Consider the following 15,410-nt stretch of genomic DNA (forward strand, 5'->3'; position numbering starts at 1 on the left):
ACTATTGACAAGGTTCAGGGTTACATCTCGTAGTAACAGAATTTTCTCCAACAATTAGGATATGTAACATTGTCTTTTGCGCTTGTGAGATGAATTTGATGCTGTCAACTCAGGTTGGCGATTTCTTGACAAACATTCAATAGTTTGACAGCGTCCACCCACGATTATACAGTTTGAACAAAAAGGCATCGAAAGCGAGAGCCGAACATTCGAACAGCAGCTCCGACTTGACGGGTCGCCGCTTTAAACACAATAAAAGTTCACAGATTAGGTTGAGTGGTCTCAAGAACACGCCTTAAACATAAAACTTCAAAGATTGATACTTCAATTTAGGACTTTGTTATTTTCTAGTGAGGTGACAGCATAGGGGACAAAATTGAAAAAAAAAAAAAAAAACATGGATGAGGCTGTGTGGAACCTTCAGGCTTGACGTCATTTGTGTGATGTCACAAAATATTTTGTGTTGGTTGTGTGTGGACCCAGTTTGTACGACGTCATCAGTAAGTAAGCGGCATGCTCGTGTGTTGTAGACTACACGGGTTGAGAATACTGGAGTTTTTTTTCCTCGTGAGAACAACTGCTGTTTGTCTGAGTGAAGAACCGTCGCGGAGGTCTGAGTCAAGTTTTGGCCTGAGGCGTTTTGAGCACTAACATCATTTAAACACAAAATGATCATCACAACTCCAGCACCTCTTAATGGGCACCATAGAACAGAAGAAGGTGCAAGTGTGTTTGTGTGTGCTGTCTCGTTCTGAATGGGGTTTGTATAAGCGGAACTGGAGAGATGATGCATGTAAACGCGTCAATGTCTTCTTTATTGGTGTGCGCACTGCACCCCCGGACCGTGATGGCCGCCGCCCTCCTCGTCGGAGCTGTCGTTGTACGCTTCTCTCCTGGCTCCCCCGCCCGACCCTTGACTTCTGTCGAAATCCGTCAGGTCCACCTCCTCGGCGTCGGCGGAAATTAGAGGGTCCTCGGCGCGGCTCGGCAGCAGGCACTCCAGTTCCTAAGGGAGCGATTTTTTGATCAGCGTCTGTCTACGGCACTCTTCTTATGAAGCGTCTTACGGACGGGACTCACGTTTAGTTTATCAGGACTTATCCAGTTGTTCTCAGGGAACTGCACGTCAAACTTGATATAGAGGTCGCCCTTCTCAAAAGGGTTTCTATACTGTGGCATTCCCTCGCCTTTAACCACACGAATGCAGCCTGACATACAAGAAGACAATCACAGCTATTTAGTAGATCTAGATCACAAGTAAACCTAGCAGAAACTTGAAATTTGGTCTGTGTGGAGAAATCAGTGCTTTGTAAAAATTTCATAGGGGTGTAGGTCTTTTTTAGTATCGCAATCATTAGTCGTAAACTCTCTTTCAAATAAATTAACAAGGAATGCTGCTTTCTGGTCATGTGCGCTTCCTGACTCATTTGTGTCACTTCGGCATTTTCATAGCGCAGTCGGCACATTTAAAGCAGGGGTCCCCAACGACCGGGCCGCGGACCAGTACCGGTCTGTGGCACATTTGGTCTCGGGCCGCGCAGAAATAATAAATAATTTATTAACGACTGCATCCTGGCTGATTGACTTTGGCCTGTGCCGCTTAACACACCAATATCCCTGTCTGCTCTAGATATACAACTACTGGATAGGAGGTCGTCATAGAAATGCATTGATTGGACTGTTAGCAGTACATCTTGTTTTGTATATACTGTTTACGCGACTAAAAATCGACTGGACACAATATGGCAGAATAGGCTCTGGCATCATAAAGTTGAAATCATGTAAATCCGGGCCGGGGACTTCCTGTATATGAATACAGTGCGGTGATGGCGACTCAACCAAAGTCTTCCCAAACAGATCTATTCAAGTCATCTGGTGAAAATTCTTCTAGTTTCGATATCGCAAAATAACGCAAATCCCCAAAAAGTTGCTATGTCAGTTTCTTCCAATATCGTTCAGCCCTCAGTACTTTGTATTCCGAAAGGTTATCAATATGCTCCTGCCAAGAATCGATATATTGTTTTAAAAATTAATAATAATAAAAAAAAAAGCAACCAACAGGTTGCTACTAAAATCTTTCACTAGAATAGTGTTCGTGTTAGCTCATTGGCTGTCATTGACGGCTCTAGACGTTCAATTTTGACTGGCAGGGCCAAAGATAGATAGGACGTCTAGTGCTGTCAATGGCACTGAAATGGAGCATTCACAGCCAGTCTTCCCGGTTTTGAGGGCATTTATAGGTTACTGTCAGGAAATAAAACACAACCAGTATTCTATTTCAAGGACAGTTGCGAGGAGAAAAAGCTCACTCAAATCAGGAATTATCCATGGCATGCAGTTATTGGTTAGTTCAGAGTAGCAATAGTTTGGGAAGTGCCTTATTTGGTGTTGCTTAAACAACACCATGGACTCACTTGTTGCATATTCTGTTATCATGTGATTTTCCCTAATAAAAAGCGTGCATGGGCAGCAGAGAGGGGGAGATGATCCCCGTGCCACGTTAAAAATGGAACTCGAGTAATTCCTGATTTGAGTGAGCTTTTTCTCCTTGCAACTGTCCTTGAAATGGAATACTGGTTGTGTTTTATTTCCTGACAGTTACGTCATGTTCATTTTAAGACATTTTCAGGTCACTTTCTGTTGATTTTGAGTCACTTCCTATTCATTTGGGGAACATTCCCAGGTCATGTCCTGTTCACAAACCCAAAATCAACAGAAAATGACCCAGAAATTCCCCCAAATCAACAGGGAGGGACAAAAAAAAAATCAATACATTGTATGTTGTAGAATGATTTCTTCACCCATGGATCGATGATAGTTGCATTGCATCGTGAGATAATCGATATCGTTAGCCTTGTATCTAGGGCTGCAGCTATCGATTATTTTAGTAGTCATTTAATCCATCAACTAGTTAGTTCGACTAATCGGAGTAGGAACTAGGAACATTTAATGAATTGGACAATAAATTATAGGAGATGTAAAACAAAGGCTTACTAAGACTTCACTTTCATAAGAGCATTAAATGCGAACAGACAATTCCTGAGTGTTTCTTGAAACTATGCAGAATTACGCTTTCATTTAAAAATGAATTAAAATACATCATCATCTTCATCTACTGATTACAGAATTAAAATACCTCAAACGGTATTGAAAAAAATAATGAGGATCTAAGTGCAGCAAAAGAACTTAGGCTTAACATAGTAAAAGTCTGCTAGCCTAAGTGCTGTAAAATGCTAACATTTTTTTTTTTTTTTTTTAAACAATACCTCTAACAAATCGTTGAAACACATATTCCCACAAAACAGCTAAACATACCTATAAACTACCGTATTTTTCGGACTATAAGTCGCGGTTTTTTTCATATTTTGGTTGGGGGTGCGACTTATACACGGGAGCGACTTATGTGTGAAATTATTAACACATTATGATATAATTTCACATGTTATTTTGGTGTTTTGGACTGATGGTTTTGTAAACTTGTTAGCATGCTATAGTTATCTGAATAACTCTTAATAGCTACGGCCACGTTCGCGTTCTGCCTTTGGCAATGTATGTTCAATTGTATTATTGACTTTTTTATATTGAAATGGATGCATTTAGTTTGTGGCGCTTTCACGCCCACTTGGGAGCGCACTCGCACTTGTTTACGTGAAAAAGAGCGCTCGCACACCAGAAGAAGACGGACAGCTACGTAGCTCTGAGTGAGTGAGTGGGCGAGTTAGCGAGAGAGAAAGACGGCTGCGAACCTACGTTCATTGTTTATGCTTTCAAAATATCTCTACAGAGCCAACGCCTGCGTGTATCATCTTTTCTGTTGTTGTTGTGTGTTTTCCACCCGCGATCGGACACTTAGAGCCAGTTGTGTGGTTGTTTGAACGGTGTGCTAATGCTAGCGAACCCATGCTAACCTGTTACGTTATTGCTGTAATAGTACCTAATTATCATTTATTTACGTTGATGCGAACCTGTTTGCTATCGAGGACCAAATTGATTCAGCAAATTATGCGGACGTCCAGCATTGTCTTTTTGGAGTTCGCTGTATATAGCCAGGGCCGAGCGATAGCGTCCTGGTGAGGACAGTATATTCGCATTTCGTTGTTCATGCACTGTACACTGTACATTTATTCAGCATGTTGTTCTCTATTGTATTTTTATATTAAATTGCCTTTCAAGATGACATATCTGTTCTATGTGTTGGATTTTATCAAGTAAATTTCCCCCAAAAATGGGACATATACTCCGGTGCGACTTATATGTTTTTTTTCTCTTTGTTGGGCATTTTATGGCTTGTGCGACTTATACTCAGGTGCGACTTGTAGTCCGAAAAATACGGTAAATGATGACTGCATAAAAAAACATTAGCTTATGTTGGTCTTAACAGGGAGCAGCTGGATTCATACGCGTTAAGACATATGAGTTATAACATATGAGTTATGTCATAATCACTGTTGCCAATAGAAGGCACTGTATCCACCCAAATCAATAAAACTAAATGCAAACACCTTCAACCAAACCATTATAACGCCACTCGAACGAAACGAAAACTAGAAAGGAAAAAATTTGATTCAAAGCTTTTTTTCCCTAACCAAATTACTCGAGTTAATCTATTAATCGTTGCTACTTGTATCGCAAATCATATAGTATAGTGAGGTACCCAGATGTTCGCCCTCCTAGTAGGCTTGTGTACCTGGTTCTATGACCTTGCCAGGTGGGTATTTGACAAGCAGCTGCCGTCCATCCAGGTGTGTGACGGTTATCTGGAAGCCACAAAGAGCCTCAACCAGGCCAATGCGCTGCACCATGTGAAGGTTGCTGCCTTCCCGGCGAAAATCCTGAGATAGAGAAATAATAATAATAATAAAAAAAGTAACAACGACCTCGTTCATTTGTCATTTGAATGTTATTTTTCTACCTCGTGTTCTTTTTCCTGCAGGACCAGGACAATGTCTCCAGGTTCCACACCCGGCGCTTGGTCGGCTTCCCCGGTGAAGGTGATCTTCTGTCCGTGTCTCATGCCTTTGTCCACGTGCACCTCCAGCAGCTTTGTTTCCTTACTGACCTTATGACCTTCACACTTTTTACAACGATCCTTCTCGCTGATCACCTCGCCTGCACAAACACAGACTGATTAGTTTTTGATCCTGCGCTTGAAACATCAAATTGTGGAAATTGTTTCCAGTCACGTTACCGTCTCCTTTGCAGTCCGTGCAGACCGACTGCACCTGTTGGACCATTCCAGGGGCCAGCTGTCTTATCACCACCCGCATACCTAGTCCTCTGCATGCCACACACTTTTGCACGGCGCCCGCCTTGCCCCCCTGACTGGATGGCAAACGGCAGAATGTCAATACTGTCCACATACAGTCGAGTCAAAATGGATCGAAGAAGACTAACCCGTTGCAGGCAGCACAAAGCACATTCTTGCTTAGCTGTAGTTTAGTAGTTTTACCATTGTAGAGATCTTCAAGAGAAACTCTAGCAGAGAAGAATAAGCACATCAGTACGCAAATAAAACAACACAATGCGCTAAACATCCAATCCATTTTGACTGGGAGGGTTGGCAGCGGCGCTCGGTCACTGCCAACCTTCCCAGTCACAAATGGATTAGATATCTATCGCAGTCAATGGCAGCCAACGATTTCCAAGGTGACTTACTTGAGAGGGTGCACCATGTCTTCGCCTCGCCTCCGTCCGCCATTGCGTCCTCTACCCTGGCCCCCCATGAAACCGAAGAGTCCTCCGCCGAAAATGTGAGAGAAGATATCGTCCATGCCTGGGCCGCCGCCTCCACCTTCCCGCAGGCCCTGTTCTCCATAGCGGTCGTATAGATCCTTCTTCTCCGGATTAGTCAGTACTTCATATGCAAAACTGATCTCTTTGAACTGGTGAGAAAATGAAATAAGTATAGGAGCAACAATTAATCGATTAATTGACAACTAATCAATTAGCAAGTTAATCGACAACCATTTTGATAACCGAATAATCGTTTAGGACCTTCTTCACCTTAAGCTTGTCTAAATTCTTGAAATTATAACACATAGAGCTGTCCCGACTAGTCGACGTCATCGATGACGTAAATGCGTCAACGGTGAATAAAGATTTTAAAATATACGTATGCGTGAAAAGTTGAGAATGAGGGAGCACAAGTGGAGAAAGCGACACAAATCCAAAAAAACGCACTAGAGTGCCCAAACTATAGACTTATTTCAACAAAACAAAGGAGGGTAGACTGTGTGTGCGGTCTCTTCAATGCTACGCTTGCAATTTCATACCACGGCTGGACATCGGTTGCGAATGAACACCTGAAGCGCAGGCACCCAGCTGTAATATTGGAAGACGACAGGAGACACAAGCTGGCAGATCGTAAGTCCATATAACCAGTGTTGTTAATAATGGCAGTATTTTTGTGAGAAGTGAGTCATCCAAATACTTACTTCTCCCATCTTTGCAACGCCCTTACTGTTACTGAGGATGTAAAGGCTTGCTTTACTATAATTTGGTAACTTGAATGACGTGAGAGAGATCTGGGAGACACGAAGAGCAGAGCAGGAGGGCGAGGAGGGAAGGGGGTTGTGACGCAGTTGCAAACGCGATGCTAGGTTGCTCGGACATCGTAGCGTTAGATTAGTATTTGTGTTCTCACTTGCATTAGCATTTTCCTGTTGAGTATGCATTAGCATCACCAAGTCGGTGTTGTCCTTCTAGATAAAACATAACAACTACATAATAATTTGTTTTGGGTTTTTATTACCAAAAATAGTCACTTGCCCATAACTTTTCTTGAATGACCACAAATATCCACCTTGTGGGATTTAAAAAACCAAAAATGCAAACACTGGCCTGCTTACTATAGTCCACGACTGCACTAATCTTCCTTTATATTGTATTGTATTATGTGTATGGCGGAAAACACAGACAAGACTGAAAAAGCAGTTTCTGCTCTTGCACTTCTCTTTAAAAGAAACTGCTGTATTCTCAGCCAAAACAACTGTTGTGTTTGATAGAACAATATGTCTATATGCTGCCATAGCAGATTCATGGCGCATTAAGGCCCCGAACTATTCTTAATTTGTCCGTTTTACCCTGAAAACCCCCGTTTACAGACGTCGCGCAACCGCCTTTGTTTCAACCCAGCCATAAAAAGAAGGTAAGTAATCGTATTTATTATTTGAAATGCCTGTCATTTTTAGCTTAGAATCATTAATTGAGGTCTAATATTTAGTTAAAAAAAAAAAAACTACTTTAAAAAATGATTCACTCGCATATTTTAAAATTTTAAACAAATTATGTCACAATGAAAAAATTGGCGTCTGTAAAAAAAGTCACGGATATCTACCTCATAACTATCGCTTAATTGTATTTTTTCGTTACTGTCCCATTTTCCCCAATATTTTAGATGATAAATAATCGATCCAAACAAAGAAAAATTGAAAAAAAAAAAAACGTTTAAAAGGGTAAATATATGAAAATGAAGAGCTCGACCACTCCTTGATGTCTGCGATTTCTGCATCGCGACCCTTGTTATATGACCATGTTTCACCCTTAAAATTCCCCCAAAATCCGGCTATGGCCATTCACAACTGTGTCTTGACACTCGGTGATAGATGCTACATGGAGTTTTGGGATCTAAAAGGGGTAGGTACGCGATAATATCTCGTTAAAAATGTGGCGTCTTTAATTCTGCTCTCGCGTGCTCTCGCCTCCAGTTAGGATTTTGCTGTCAAAAAAATTATTTTTTTCTTTTTTCAAAATTGCCCTCCAATTTTGAAATTTGGCCAAATTGGGGGTTTCGGAGCGGTCTGAGTGTTTTCCGCCATATACGTCTAGTAGTATACTATAATATTAATAGAAGCCTGCGAAATTTCCGATTCTTAGTTTATTCGCAATTCGGCAGTGGAAGATTCGAGAACGATTCACAAACATCCAAATTCCGATTATTGAATTATACCAGGTAAAGCGGAAGTAAAACACAGTCAGCGCGGTCTTTGGGACGCAATGAGGAACGGACCGAGAGTAAATATCATGTTCAACTCATGCCGTTAGATAAAAAAAAACAAAAAAACAATCATACCTGACTGGGGCCGACAACGGCTACAAACAACGCCCAGTTGCTAGTTGCTACAAACATACGGCTAGAGTAGATATCATATATATGTAGAACTAGATGCAAAATGACAGACGACGGTGGTGTTAGAACATGTATTATTGAACAGAGATCCGAAATGACAGACTTGCCGGCGTTAGTAAACAGCCGCCATCTTAAAGGAGTAGACTTCTCGAGAAGGCTCTGTTGTCGCGAACCTAATGAACTTTTTAGCTAAAATACTCCTAAATCGGCAAAATCTTGTCTTGAATCTATCTTTAAATGATAAAACAGTTTTAAAACTTTGACATGTCAAAAGTAGACAGAAGGGAAATTATGGAATAACGGGTGCAATTTTAACAACTGTAACGGTTGATTCACAACATTAAATTAATTGAATGTAATTTAAAGCTGCTGATACAGAATGGGGACTGGAGTATTTTATTTACTGTTATTTTTTTATATTTGTTTACTGTTATATGTTAACTTGATACTAAAATAGTAGTTTGGTTTAGCCTGAGAGGATTTTTGAACAATTTTGGAACTAATGTACAAAACATTAAACAAAAAAAAATTAAATAATTTTTTTTTAAAAAGGAGGGGGGGGGGGGTGTATAAATAATCGTTTTATAATCGAATCGGAGCCTCTGAATCGTAATCGAATCGTTAGGTGCCCAAAGATTCCCAGCTCTAAATATTAATGCTACATAATTTTAATATGTAGTTTTTTAAATAATTGTTTTGAATCATGTTGTAAAGGTGAAGTTACAGTGTTCTGAATCTGTTTACATTCCATTCTTTTGCATTAGTTAATGCTATCAGCATTTGACCTCATCGTTTGTGATTTGTTATTTATGTGTTTTTGTACTTTAATGTGAATTTAAGTGTTCCAAAATGTTTTTGTGAACGAATAAACGTTAACAAAAATTAACTGCTAGATTAGCACCAAAAAAAAAAAAAAAAAAAAAAATTATTAGGATAGTCGACTAATCGTTAAAAATGTCTGCTGACTAATCAGGAGAAATATAGTCGTTTGGGACAGCCCTAGTTCAAACAATATATTGTTCAGGCCTAACCCCTAGCTTGCAGGTATTTAATACATGCTCGAAGTTCCCAACGTAGCGAACAAAGCAGTACAAAGCACAAGGAAAAATGGTCTGACATGAATGTTTAGTATTTTAGTTTAGCATACCAAAATGTTTGGTTAGTGTGATCATTAAAAATGAAATATATCTTAGTTGTTGATTTACCACATCTACACCTGCCTTGTATAAACTGAATTACCGCTTTTATAAACTATTGTTTTGCAACACACATGTTGTTTTCTCTCTGACCTGACTTCCTATTCCTGTCCTAGGTCATGGCGCTCCTACAGCTTAGTGAACAATGCTGACGGATGGAAATTTTCTACAGACTTACAGTATGTATGAAAGCTAAGAATATCACGAGTTTTGTCAAAATGCTAATTGAGCAACAAAAATTGAAAATATTCAAGAGCTGTACTCCCAGTGGGTCAGTATAATACGGAGGAACAGATACCGGAAAATGACATATGCGAGTTCTACTCTATATTGTCGAACATATTTATTTATATTTTTTAAGAACCTTACATTGTCAACATGAAAAGAAATACTTTACCGACACAGTTCATGTGTTAAAGGAAGGGTAAATAATTTGGGACTGTTTCATAGTATAAAAATCTGTTTACTCATTTGATCTTCTCGATTCTGGAATGTTAAAATGTTACGTATTACAATGTTTGTAAAGGTAATAAATGACCACCAACTGCTAAAACTTCAAATTATTTTCTATGTATTTTTAAGCCGCAGACTTTTTCTCTACCATTTTGTCCGCTACTGTTTTTCATGCACATCTTTCTTTTTGATGAACTGTGATGTTTATAGCATTTTGAAAAAGGTAAGGTCAGACGCGAGTGCACAGACTGGATGCATCAGATACAAATGAATGGGCAATAGCGTTTCCATCTTCCGTCAATGTCAATTTTATTTAAAAACTTTGTATTGGTCAGTCTCCATGAGTTATTTTTTATATTTGACTGCCCAGTCATGAGTATCAAAGATGATTGCTGCCTTTGACAAAACAGTGTTAATGACTTAACAAATTGTGTATGTTTCTGGCATGTTACAAAATGGTTTTGCTGATGTGAGAATTCCAACAGTACTCAAATTATGAATGCCAATTTAAAAAAAAAAAAGTTGCAAGGTTGTGTAAAATAAAAACAGTGACACAATGATCTTAAAATCATTTTCAACTTAAGAGGCTAATATTCTGTTATTTGGAATTTGATGCTTGCAACACATATCCAAAAGCTGGACCTGGGTCAACAAAAGACTGTCAAAGTTGAGGAATGCTCAAAAAACACTTGTTTGAAAGTTGAAACCTTTCTCAGGTAAACTGATATATTAGAAACAAGTGAGAGTCTTTTTTTGGGGAATGAGAATAGCAATCCCCAAAAACCGCAGTTGTTCAGAAACTAGGATGGCACTAAATTCAACAATTTGTGAACTGCACAAGCAAAAAAATAAATAAGTCTTATAATGGTTCAAAGAAAACGTCTCATTGTACATTTTCAAAAGATTTAGGGATTCAATAATAAAGAAACAAACAGGATGTTGAGCAGAAAGGCCAAGAACCAACAATAATTTCTCATGACCTTCCTTCCACCACTCAGGTTGCCACGTAGTCTCAGGGATACTTCCAAAAACCAATTTCAGTGAACACAATTAATCACTACATCTACAAACGCAAGATAAAACTCTGCCAAATAAACAGCCACGTAACAACAATACTTTGAAACAACACTAGCTTCTGTCGGCACAAGCAAATCTGAGATTGATTGGAATTAAGGGAAAATGCATACCGTGGTCTGACAAGTTTTTTTCATTGAACAGGATTTTTATTTTTCAAAACATTAGCAAATTGGAACATAAGTATATTGTTAATATAAAAGAAAACTAACAAAATATTCTAAATTAAAATGCAGTCCTTTAGGTGAGTCTAAACCCATAGCCACAGCCCAACATTATTACCATGAGAACAAAAATAATTACATTATTTTCCATAAAAAGCATGTGTGTATGACTCGTATCATGTTTACATTATACACTCTTTGTCAACACCGAAAGTTGCCAGAGAAAAAAAACATGTTTTACCACCGCTAGACACACTAAACACCCTGGAGTTAACGCTCATAGCTGGTGAGAAACATTCATGACAGTGGTTATTAACCCTTTAACACCGAACGTGTCGGCAGCGTCGCGTTTACCCATGTCGTCTTTGAAGCTTTGTCACGCTGTAATTACGTCACCCACGTGCCGCTGGTTGGTCTCATTTGAACGTACGGAAGTTGATGTCCACACCAGTTTTTATTTGAAGTCAATCGACCAAGAAAAACGGGAGATATTGTCATTTGAGTTTTATAGTTTTATTGCACTCATAAATATGCATTAAAACGCTTCATGGACCATGTATCTATCTCCATATTTCCATCATTTCTTGTCCTTTTTCAAAACCGAAAGAAGCACAAAAGACTACATATCCCAAGAGTCGTTGTGATGTCAAGAAGGACGAACCGAATGTGGACATTTGTTGAAAAAAAAAATTAAATACATTTCCGAGCGAGGCGCCAACTAAGGAAAAGGAGGCATGCTGAAGCAAACAACGGCCAGTTTGAGTGAGCGACTTTGAAACGTGCAGAATGAATCTAAAACTAAATTTAGCGCAAGCTAATGCATTATTTCATTAACTCAAGGAAGAAGATGAGCAGTATTTGCCGTTGTTTTCCTGGGATGAGTCGGCGTTTCTATGAGTAGAAGTGACAGACTGACAGCAGCGCGCAAACGGGACGGAGTAGGCTGTGTGACGTTGTGTGTGACGCAGCTCCGTGACCTGTTCATGCAGAAGCTTTATTGAGTTCGCAAAAAAAAAAAAAAAAAAAAAAAAAAAAAAAAACACTTTATTGGGTCGTATGCCAGAAAAATTTGAATTGAACTGCTTACTGCTTACTAAATACTTTTTTTCAATGTTATATACATTTTTCTTCAAGAAAATTTTTATAAAGATGAGTGTTCGAGAAGCTTGGTTGCATGTACGTAAATACTTTAGATAAGGTGATGGGTATAATACCTAACTTCATAAAGAGATATCCTCCAAACCCTTTTTGTGTTAGATAATATATATATATATATATATTTTTTTTTCCTCACTATTTTGCACTGTATATAACCCGTTTTGACCATAGTATGTGTAAAGGCCAAAAACGCCTATGACCATACTTGCTGTTTGTGTTGAATTGTCAGACATAAAACTATTCAATCTTATTTTTTTCTATTGAATGTTTATCCTAACAAGTAGAATAAATATTATCAAGCTTCAAAACGTTTGGGCCAGCATGATTGGTTGTCAATGGGACATCAACATTACAAATTTTGAAAAAATATTTTGGGATTTTTTTGTCTTTTTGGGTCCAAAACGTGGATTATAATTGGTCAGTGAAGAAAACAACAGTTTGGACATGAAGTTCAAGGTGTCCTTAAAAAAGGGACCCAACTTGGCCATTGTGAACAATTTTTTCTTTGAAATATAAAGGCAACATCAAATGCATGCAAATTCGGCCAAAATAGGCTTAGGTGTTAAAGGGTTAACCTTAAATTTTGTATAAATGCAAAATCATATTGGAGGTATTGCCTCCTCGGCAGCCATCCTCCGCAGACATGTTTTACACGTCAGTTGGCCCTCCTCTACGCCGCGGCAGTCTGTAACTTTTCTGTAGCCGAAGTATTCCCATACCAGCGATTTCGTTTTCTTAGATAGGGGGAAAACGTCCAGGAGTTTCAGCTCCTCCAGCCATCGTGTAGCACAGCTGACTCACTGACACTGAGCAACAACCAGTAGGGGAGGGTTGAGCCTTAAACCAGAGTTATGCTTCTGCGTTGCGGTGACAACGTAGCGACTATGGCGTCAATGAGCATTTGATAGTTCGTGGCAAGGGAACACGTTGCTCTGTAATTCACCGCCAAGCCACTAAAGGGGTGTGGCGTTGTATTTGTATGGTTTTGGGGGACTCCTGTCGACTTTCTCTAGTTTTCCTCCGGTTACACAACAATCCCAACGGAAATGGAACGCTTGAATGTGGATCTTCAGCTCATCAACATTGAACAACAAATGTTGATTATACAAATGTTGAGGCGCAGGCGACACAGAAGACGGTTGGGAGGTGGTCGTTAGCGCAAGAATGTTTGTAAATGGCGGTGATTTCGCGCTGAACTGGAAAGCACAGTCTGAGTGTGCACCACGTCACCACACGTTGACACCACGCCTAGTCAGAATTTTGTGGAGCTGCACGTCAGGCTACGGCGGAGGGTCATAAATCGGGTCTGCCTTGACGCCGTAGGTCTGCCGCAGAAGCATAACTCAGCCTTTTCAGCTGAAAGCAAGGGATTTCTCCATGCATTTTTCGAACATAAAAAATACCTAATACCTTACTGACGGTATGACGGAAAAAATTTTGCGGTTTTGAAACCTTGATGTTTTCATACCACGGTATACCTTGAAACCGGTAATCGGCACATGTCTAGTTCACATTTCAAATTTCTGGGGTAAATCACAGACGTCAAGTCGGATATGAAAATAACATCAGAATGGTTCCATTCATGATGTCAAATACGGGCAAAAAAAATCCTGAAATGACCTGCATAATGTTAACACCCTAATTCCCTTATTTTTTAACGGGATTTGAATCTAGCCTGTCGAAGTAGTTGGTTCACAGCCATCCATTTCATACCTTGTCTCCCGCATCTGGGTTCTTATCGGGATGGTACTCCTTAGCCAATTTTCGGTAGGCCTGTAACATACAAAGGTTGAGACATAAATTGTTAAAATTCCTACATTAAAGAAAACACAAACAAAGACCTTGATCTCAGGTACCAGCTATGTTTCTAAAAAAGCTCCGGGATCAACTGGTGGGCCTGCCGTCAAAAACATCAGGACACCAGCAGGGACATCTCTGTCTTTGACACCTCCGACAGTCTTGACATATCATCAGATATGCTTCAATTGAAAATATCAACCATTCTTTTGATAGGGCGATATTTACAAAGCTTAGCACCTCAGTTAGAAATCTGCAATGTTAGGATTAGAATTGTAGGGCTGCTTTCATATCTATTTGAACTTCTTTCAAAGCACCCTGAATATATTTTAAAAAACTATGCGTGGCTTCATATTTTATGGCTTTTTTTTTTTTCCAAGAGATATGGCAAGCATGTTATTAGGTTATGGTAGTCTGAAGATTAAACAATCACAAGCCTATCCATTATTAATGCATTCATGCGAAGAATTCAAATACATTCTGATGATTCACCGTAAGCCTAGCAAAGATCGCCATATGGAGATGTATGAGCAGTAAAAACAAAATCGTTTTAATTGCCCTGGTGCATTTAATATAAAAAGTACTATTATTTAGTGGGCTACATGGCGGCGACTATTTCCTGCAATTTATCGTCTAATATCCGCCGAGCTAGGTCACTCGTGTTTCCTTTCAACGTTGGCTTTTTTCTGTGTATCCATAAAACATAACCTATTCCGCGTGACTTCACAAAAATGCGTAGCACTGTTAGGCTCGGGAACGCCGTGAACTTATTCGACAGTTCTCTCGCTTAGTTTACAAGCTAGCGAGCGAGCTAGCTCATGTTGGGTAAGCAATTTCTAGGCCCATATTGCAGGTGACCTACATCGCCGCTTCATTTTTGTCATTTCCATAAGTCTCACCTTTTTAAGTTCATTTTCCGATGCCGACGGGGAGACGCCGAGGATGTCGTAGAGCTTAGTGTCCGCGACTTTGGACATGATGCTTCGGCGCCGGCTACCTAGAGCGGACGTTCAGCTGAGTGAGGAAGGAAACACAAGCTAAACCGGCTGGGATCGTCCCGGGTTGCCAGATTCGCACACAAAGTCCCCCCTCTGACGTTGACGCCCCCGTACCACAGTGGTCGCATTTCCGGGGGGTGGGGAGAAGGCAATTCTAGAACTTCAGATCAGTTTTTATTATTAGCCTTACGTACCATGACGCTCTTTATGACGACCCAATGTAGAGACCAATTGTGTTTGTATGAAGACCAAAATACACATCGGGGTCGAACAGGGGCAGACCTGCTCGCTCATTTGTATACAAGGTACACGCCGGGAAAAAAAAAAAAAAAAAAAGATATGGGATAAGCTCTATGAATTACATATTTTCTTCTTGTTGAAAAAATATTATTTATAAAATATATATTTACATGTATGTTAAAAATAAAGGCTATGCAAATGT

The 15,410-nt window shown here is 39.7% G+C and overlaps 1 protein-coding gene across 2 annotated transcripts; it reads right to left on the minus strand.

Annotated features, from left to right (window-relative positions):
- Nucleotides 1–354: 354 nt before the first annotated feature.
- On the minus strand, nt 355–15,181 carry dnaja2b (DnaJ heat shock protein family (Hsp40) member A2b). Of its 2 annotated transcripts, XM_057836046.1 has the most exons (10): nt 15,163–15,181; nt 14,870–14,984; nt 13,887–13,946; nt 5,656–5,882; nt 5,395–5,475; nt 5,189–5,322; nt 4,913–5,109; nt 4,688–4,832; nt 1,081–1,208; nt 355–1,006 (listed from the first exon to the last, which is right to left on the minus strand). In XM_057836046.1, the coding sequence occupies exons 2-10, from the start codon at nt 14,945–14,947 to the stop codon at nt 815–817; spliced, it is 1,242 nt and encodes a 413-aa protein (XP_057692029.1). In that variant the 5' UTR covers nt 14,948–14,984; nt 15,163–15,181; the 3' UTR covers nt 355–814. The 2 variants fall into 2 exon arrangements, with proteins under 2 accessions (XP_057692029.1, XP_057692028.1); XM_057836045.1 differs by lacking the exon at nt 15,163–15,181 and having other exon boundaries at nt 14,870–15,072.
- Between the last annotated feature and the right edge of the window lie 229 nt (nt 15,182–15,410).

This window comes from Corythoichthys intestinalis, chromosome 5 (genome assembly GCF_030265065.1).
Source record: "Corythoichthys intestinalis isolate RoL2023-P3 chromosome 5, ASM3026506v1, whole genome shotgun sequence".
Classification (NCBI taxonomy): domain Eukaryota; kingdom Metazoa; phylum Chordata; class Actinopteri; order Syngnathiformes; family Syngnathidae; genus Corythoichthys; species Corythoichthys intestinalis.

What these genes read in the sequence shown, in the direction of transcription:
- dnaja2b (XM_057836046.1), bottom strand. Translation starts at nt 14,947, where the DNA reads ATGTCCAAAGTCGCGGACACTAAGCTCTACGACATCCTCGGCGTCTCC. An exon ending in CGGAAAATGAACTTAAAAAG is followed by an intron (nt 13,947 to 14,869) that starts GTGAGACTTATG and finishes TGTATGTTACAG; the next exon opens with GCCTACCGAAAATTGGCTAA. An exon ending in CACGGACTGCAAAGGAGACG is followed by an intron (nt 5,110 to 5,188) that starts GTAACGTGACTG and finishes GTGTTTGTGCAG; the next exon opens with GCGAGGTGATCAGCGAGAAG.